This window comes from Alosa pseudoharengus, unplaced genomic scaffold (genome assembly GCF_046254945.1).
Source record: "Alosa pseudoharengus isolate Yale_2024_CS ecotype anadromous, Long Island Sound unplaced genomic scaffold, YU_APseudo_1.1 YU_APseudo_1.1_scf_8, whole genome shotgun sequence".
Taxonomy (NCBI): Eukaryota; Metazoa; Chordata; class Actinopteri; order Clupeiformes; family Clupeidae; genus Alosa; species Alosa pseudoharengus.
In genome coordinates, this window is record NW_027468870.1 from 14,918,813 (window position 1) to 14,926,176 (window position 7,364).

Consider the following 7,364-nt stretch of genomic DNA (forward strand, 5'->3'; position numbering starts at 1 on the left):
TGTTAAATTTGTGTGTTTTTTCTTTACAGAAGTGCTTGGAAACTATTTTTTAATGACTGATCTTACTTTTTATCAGTTCAACAATTCACATGTAAGTGATGTGTGACCTGTGTCTTAATATCGTTGCAAGTGCATGGATGACTATTTAGTGTTCTCATGTTATGGTATCATATGAGTGGTAAGCCTCTGGTTTAAATTTCAGACAAACCAGGTTAAGTGTTGTTATCACTGATAGATGAGTATGTGTTCTCTTTACAGAAGTATTTGGAAACCTTTTCATGACTAATCTTACTTATCATCAATACCACTATTCACATTTAAGTGCTGTGTCCAAATATTTTTGCAAGTGTATCAATTATCTATTCAATGTTCTCATGTTTCAACAGAATGTGGGAGGGAAAGAACGACACAGAATTCAGAATAAAAGAGTTTATTCTGGTGGGCTTTCCTGGACTTCATCCTGATTATTATGGCCTGGTGGCATTCATTTTCTGTCTTGTTTATGTCATCACAGTTGTAGGGAACTCTCTTTTAGTGGTAACATTTGTGCATGTGCCCAGCCTCCATAAACCTATGTACATTATCATGTTGAGTTTGGCTCTATCTGACATAGGATTCAGTACTGTTGCTCTACCCAAGATAATTTCACGGTACTGGTTTGATGACAGATTTATAACCTTCAATGTCTGTTTCTCACAAATGTTCCTGATTCACACCTTTGGAACTGTGAACTCTTACATCATGGGGATTATGGCTCTGGATCGTTATATGGCCATATGTTATCCTCTCAGATACCCTGTGCTCATGAAAAATCAGACCATGGCCATCCTCAATAGCGTTGCCTGGGTTTTCTCTTTTGTTACCCCTGCTATCTTCTCTGTCTATGACTACAGGCTGCCGTACTGTGGGCCTAACCAAATTTTTCAGTGTTATTGTGATCATCATTCTATGGTTACACAGGCATGTGCTGACCATGGGCTTGCTACACTGGTTGCCTTCATATTAGCTATGTTGGTGCTTCTGATACCCTTAGCTTTTATCATCTACTCATACATCCATATCATTTTCAGTGTTACAAGAATAGCCAGTTCAACAGGCCGGTGGAAAGCCTTCTCCACCTGCACCACTCAGCTTTGTATAATCATTCTTTACTATCTACCACGATGCATCGTCTATATTTTCAATGTGGCTGGTCTCTATATAAACATAGACCTTCGTATCACACTTATCCTTTTCTATAGCCTGTTTCCCCCCCTTGTCAACCCCTTCATCTACTGCTTCAGAACAAAAGAGATCAAACAGGCACTGGCTCAATGGTTCAGTATAAAAAAGAACAAGAACTTCTCCATTGCTCCTATTCCAAGATGACAGTCAGAGCCACCGTAAGCATGTTATAGAGCATATTCATTAAACCAAGTTATGACATAAGATTGTAGTGAAATACAGGTCATAAAACTATTCAAAATCCTTTTTTTACAAAAGCTGATCAATATCTACAAATGCCACTGTCACTTTTACTGGTTCATACTTCATAGTTTTATAGTGGAATGAAATGTAGTTATACCTTTATAAGGTGACTGTTCAGTCAAGTAATAAGTTGTGACTTGGCCTCTGGTTGGATGGAAATATGTACTACAAACACTGATTAAAAGATTACTTTCCCCCTTTTTACCAACTCTGGATTTTTATGTAGCATACAGGGCATTGATGTTACCAATAACTGCAGAAGGCACCCTCAATCTAATATGGTTTCTTGCAGTGCTCGAATTACGTGGGAGTCAGAGGGAGCCGAGCTCCCATAGAGTGAGGACTGGCTCCCATGAAAGCAACAAAGTCAAAAATCTGAGGGGGTCTCATATCTGAAGGTGTCTGGCATTGTAATTTAATCTTAAACAACGCTCATTATCCATCCCTGTGCGATCTCTTACCATTATAGACGTTAAATTAAAATATAGACTACTACGGGACGTACACCTACCCCACGCTCTTGAACGCAGCATGACTGCACTTCACAACCACACCATAGCACTCGCAAGTCCAAAGAAGTCACCCTGCTTTGATGAGAGTGTTTTGTCCATTTACACAGGCGTTCATCGGGCTAGCCTGGTTTGATATGTGCTAAAAAAGTCCTGTTTGCTGTTGAACTTGCGCTTTGTCTCTTCTATGTTGATTGACAAAGCCATAAATTATGTCCCATAATGCAGCCTACGTCAATGATTGTGTGAACTGATCTGTAGGGGAGCGTACGTTCCCCGGGTCCTTTCTATGTCCTTTTTTAAAACCCTAACCAGAACCCTAATTCTAACCTAAGCGAGGAACATAGGACCCGGGGAACATAGGGATGACCCCATTTGTAGCTATCCTCTGTCATTCAGAGCTCCGGAAAGTTCCTAGATATTTTTTTTTTTTTAAGTATATTTTTTTGGCCTTTTATGCCTTTAATTTACAGGACAGTAGAGAATGACAGGAAGCGAGTGGGAGAGGGAGTCGGGGTGGGATAAGGAAAGGACCACGGGGCAGGAATCGAACCTGGCTCGCCAGTGTACGGTGCAGGTGCCCCAGCCAGCCGCGCCACGGCTGGGGCGTTCCCAGATATTTTTAAACACCTGTTAACAATCTCTGATGGCGGAATATTCAATGGCTACCCGGCAACATCTCAGTGCAAATTCCAAAATTGTTCGTCTATTTATTTCCACGGTTCAACACACGAGACGACTGAACACCCAGGTGTTGTTATCACATTAGCCTATAATACTAGAACATAGTTTGGCTGCAATGGCTTTATTAATTTCTGCCAGTTAGTGCATTTTACCTGTGTATAAGTTAAAGACTACATGCATTATTGTGTTTGACACTGAGGATAGCCTGAGACGGTGGTCTGGTTCAAATGAGTTACGTTGTGAAATTGAGAATAGCACTCAGACTAAATCATTTAGTCCATTTCTTTGTATTGTGAAATTAAAGTGAAATATGGACTATTACAATCAATAATATGTTATACATACATATGTTATGCAATAATAATAATAATTAAAATGAATCAATTTCTATGAAAAATCTGTCTGTTGTGTGCGTGTCAAGTTATAGCCTAGGCCTACCGTGCGCATATACTGCGCAAAAGCGCCACTCGCGCCTAGGCTATTTTGTATCACCTTGTTAGGCTATGCGCAGGGTGTCTCAACTTTTTATGAGAGAGAGACCACCTTAAAGATAAAGATAAGTCAAGCACTGGTTTCTTGATGACCATAACCAGGGGAGTAGGGGAGTCATGCAAGGCAAAATTCAGAGGGGGCACAATGAGGCAAATGGTTTTTTTTGGGGGGGGGGCTGGGTTCCTGCTAGAGGGGGGCCGGTGATTTCTCCCCCAGGAGATTTTGAAATTCTGGCTGCTAAACATACCATTTCAATGCAGTTTGGGAGGGACAGAAATACCTTAACAGAGCAACCATCCTCTATCTGAGGACTAAGCTAAAGTATCTATTTTGTAAGTTAATGTAAAACACATAGGTTGGTGAAAGAATTGTAAGCTCAAATTCAGCTCATTAAAGCATGTTTAGACACACACATTTACACTTAGGCCTACTACACATGATTTTAAAAACAGTATCATTGCAGTTGTAATGATTTGATATGTGACATTAAAAATGTGAAATTAAATTATTTTTATCTTATTTCATGTGATGAAGGACTTTGAAAGAAGTTTGACAGGTTTCAGTGCCGAGTAAGGTTAAAGGAGAATTCCGGTGTGATATTGACCTAAAGTGTGTTGAAACATGATACCTGGTGTGAACGTATGTCTCATAGCCCATCTCGGCTTGTCCCCTGCACTTCAAAATCTGGCGCTAGTTAGCCGATGCTACTAACAGCTTTTTCAATGGTGGTGCTTCGGCATCGGGCTAGCCATGCAAATAAATCACTGTTTTATACCATTTACAACACTCAATGTATCTCCACACTTCATTGGTAGACTTCCGAGGGCCCTGGCATTTAAAACGAGACATTGAGAACTTTGAAAAAGCACTGGTCGTTTACTTACAAGACGATTTATACAGACAGTTAAATGATTTGCTTAGTAGATAAGGTTTAATATAGTTGGAATGACTGAACAGTTAAATAGGTTGATAATTGAAATGGTTAAATTATTTAGGCAGATAGTTGACGATAACTAACAGTTGGAATGGCTCCAATGTTTGCTAGTAGTTATGCTAACTATGTTAACAAAGATAATAATGCTAACCAAGTTACTATGCTAACTAGCATGCTAACAATGTTCAAATGTTAACTATGCTAACCATATGACTTAGCTAACCTAGCTAATCATTTTTATTAGTTATGATAACTATGCTAATTAGCATGCTAACATGTGACTTAGCTAACTTCACTAATCATTTTTAGCAGTTTTTCTAACTATGCTAACATGCTAGCATGCTAACTATGCTAACCATGTGACTTAGCTAACTTAGCTAATCATTTTTAGCAGTTTTGCTAAAAATGCTAACTAGCATGCTAACATGGTAGCATGCTTAGCATGCTAACCATGCTAACTAGCTACAGTGGGTAGGAGTCATAGTTGATGACAAGTAACAGTTACAATGGCTGAACAGTTAAAAAGTTCAGTAGTTTAAAGGGTTAAATTGTTTAAAAAAGTTGGAATGACCCTAATGTTTACTAGCAGTTATGCTAACAAAGCTAATTATTTTGACCAAGTTACTTAGCTAACTTAGCTCATGTTTTCTAGCAGTTTTGGAAAAATGCTAACATGCTAACCATGTGACGTCAGCGGAATAATAATAACATACTAGAAAAGCATTTCCTGAAGGAAATACAGTGCATGAAGAAGCAAAATAGCATGTTAACAATGTTAAAATGCTAACAATGCTAACCATGTGACTTAGCTAACCTAGCTAATAATTTTTAGCAGTTATGCTAACTATGCTAATTAGCATGCTAACAATATGAACATGCTAACTACACTAACCACGAGACTTAGCTAATAATTTTTAGCAGTTTGGCTTAAAATATTAACTAGCATGCTAGCATGTTAACTATGTTAACCATGTTACTTAGCTAACTTAGCTAATCATTTTTAGCAGTTTTATAAAAATGCTAACTAGCATGTTAACATGATAGCATGCTAACTATGCTAACAATATGACTTAGCAAACTTAGCTAATCATTTTTAGCAGTTTTGTAAAAAATGCTAATTAGCATGCTAACATGCTAACTATGCTAAAAATGCTAACTAGCATGTTAACATGCTAACATACTAGTATGCTAAACTATGCTAACCATGCTAACTAGCTACAGTGGGTAGGAGTCATAGTTGATGACAAGTAACAGTTACAATGGCTAAACGGTTAAAAAGTTAAGTAGTTTAAAGGGTTAAATTGTTTAACAGTGAAATATTGTAGTGAGGACTTTTATTTTGAAACAGTTTTTGGCAGAGGAAGCAGTTGAATAGGGTGTGTAGTCTTAAATAGGGCCAGTTTGTATGCTTAAAGCCTGAGAATGGCAGTTGATGCAGCTGGCCCGAACACCTGCCATAGGATTCTAATTGCTGTGATGTCATAAAGGGCCAATGTTAAGTCAATGGGGAAATTTTGAGTAGTTTTTAATTAATAGTTTAAAAAGTATAAAAGTTACAAAGTTGAAAAATACATAGCACTCTTATCCTAAGTAAGACCTACGTAACAAAGTTTGAATGAAGTTTCTACGTTAAACGGTTGAAGCTGCATTAAACGCGTTAGAAGAATAATAAGAACTAGAAAAGCATTTCCTGAAGGAAATATAGTGCATGAAAATGCAAAATTATGATGAGTTCATATGGTTAAATTATTTGCTTGGTAGATAAGGTTTACTATAGTTGGAATGACTAAACAGTTAAATAGGTTGATAATTGAAATGGTTAAATTATTTAGGCAGATAGTTGACGATAACTAACAGTTGGAATGGCTCCAATGTTTGCTAGCAGTTATGCTAACTATGTTAACAAACATAATAATGTTAACCAAGTAACCATGCTAACTAGCATGCTAACAATGTTAAAATGTTAACTATGCTAACCATATTACTTAGCTAACCTAGTTAATCATTGTTATTAGTTATGTTAACTATGCTAACTAGCATGTTAACATGCTAATTTTGTTAACCATGTGACTTAGCTAACTTCACTAATCATTTTTAGCAATTATGCTAACTATGCTAACTTCCATGCTAGCATGCTAACCATGTGACTTAGCTAACTTAGCTAATCATTTTTAGTAGTTTTGCTAAAAATGCTAACTAGCATGCTAACATGTTAGCATGCTAACTATGTTAACCATGTGACTTAGCTAACTTAGCTAATCATTTTTAGCAGTTTTGCTAAAAATGCTAACTAGCATGCTAACTAGCATGCTATCATGCTAACTATGCTAACCAAGTTACTTAGCTAACTTTGCTAACTAGCTACAGTGGGTAGGAGTCATAGTTGATGACAAGTAATAGTTACAATGGCTGAACAGTTAAAAAGTTCAGTAGTTTAAAGGGTTAAATTGTTTAACAGTGAAATATTGTAGTGAGGACTTTTATTTTGAAACAGTTTTTGGCAGAGGAAGCAGTTGAACAGGATGTGTAGTCTTAATAGGGCCAGTTTGTATGCTTAAAGCCTGAGACTGGCAGTTGATGCAGGTGGCCTGAACACCTGCCATAGGATTCAAATGGTTAAATTATTTGCTAGGTAGATGAGGTTTAATATAGTTGGAATGACTGAACTAGGTAGATGAGGTTTAATATAGTTGTAATGACTGAACGGTTAAATAGGTGGATAGTGTAAAAGGTTCAATTATTTGCTAGGTAGATGAGGTTTAATATAGTTGGAATGACTGAACTAGGTAGATGAGGTTTAATATAGTTGGACTGACTGAACAGTCAAATAGCTGGATAGTTTAAAAGGTTAGCCTGAGAAACTGATAGGGTGCAGGTGGCCTGGCCACCTGGCCTAGGATTCTAATTGCTTAACGGCAGTCTTAATAGAGCCATATTGTATGCTTAAAGCCTGAGACAGAGTATATAGTTTAAAAGTTAAATGTAGATAGTGTAATGGATGTTGATAGACAGAAAGTTGAATGGATGTTGATAGGCAGATTGTTTAATGGATGTTGATGGATAGTTTAATGGGTGGATGAGTGAATTGTTTGAAGAGGAGGAATGGATAGAAAGTTGGATGAAATGTGTCTTATATCCTTGTAGAATGGAGAAACACAGAGAGAGTTGGTCTAGTTCAGTAGAAAGCAGTTGATACAGGTGCAATTAGTTGAACTGATTCTTTGATGGGGCCTAGATGAGCAGCTGGAAGATGATACAGGTGCAAATCAAGTTAATTA

The 7,364-nt window shown here is 37.4% G+C and overlaps 1 protein-coding gene across 1 annotated transcript; it reads left to right on the top strand.

Annotated features, from left to right (window-relative positions):
* The first annotated feature begins 387 nt into the window (after window positions 1–387).
* Window positions 388–1,368, top strand: LOC143111896 (olfactory receptor 2AT4-like). Its single transcript, XM_076274147.1, has one exon. The coding sequence runs from the start codon at window positions 388–390 to the stop codon at window positions 1,366–1,368; it is 981 nt and encodes a 326-aa protein (XP_076130262.1).
* The last annotated feature ends 5,996 nt before the right edge of the window (window positions 1,369–7,364 follow it).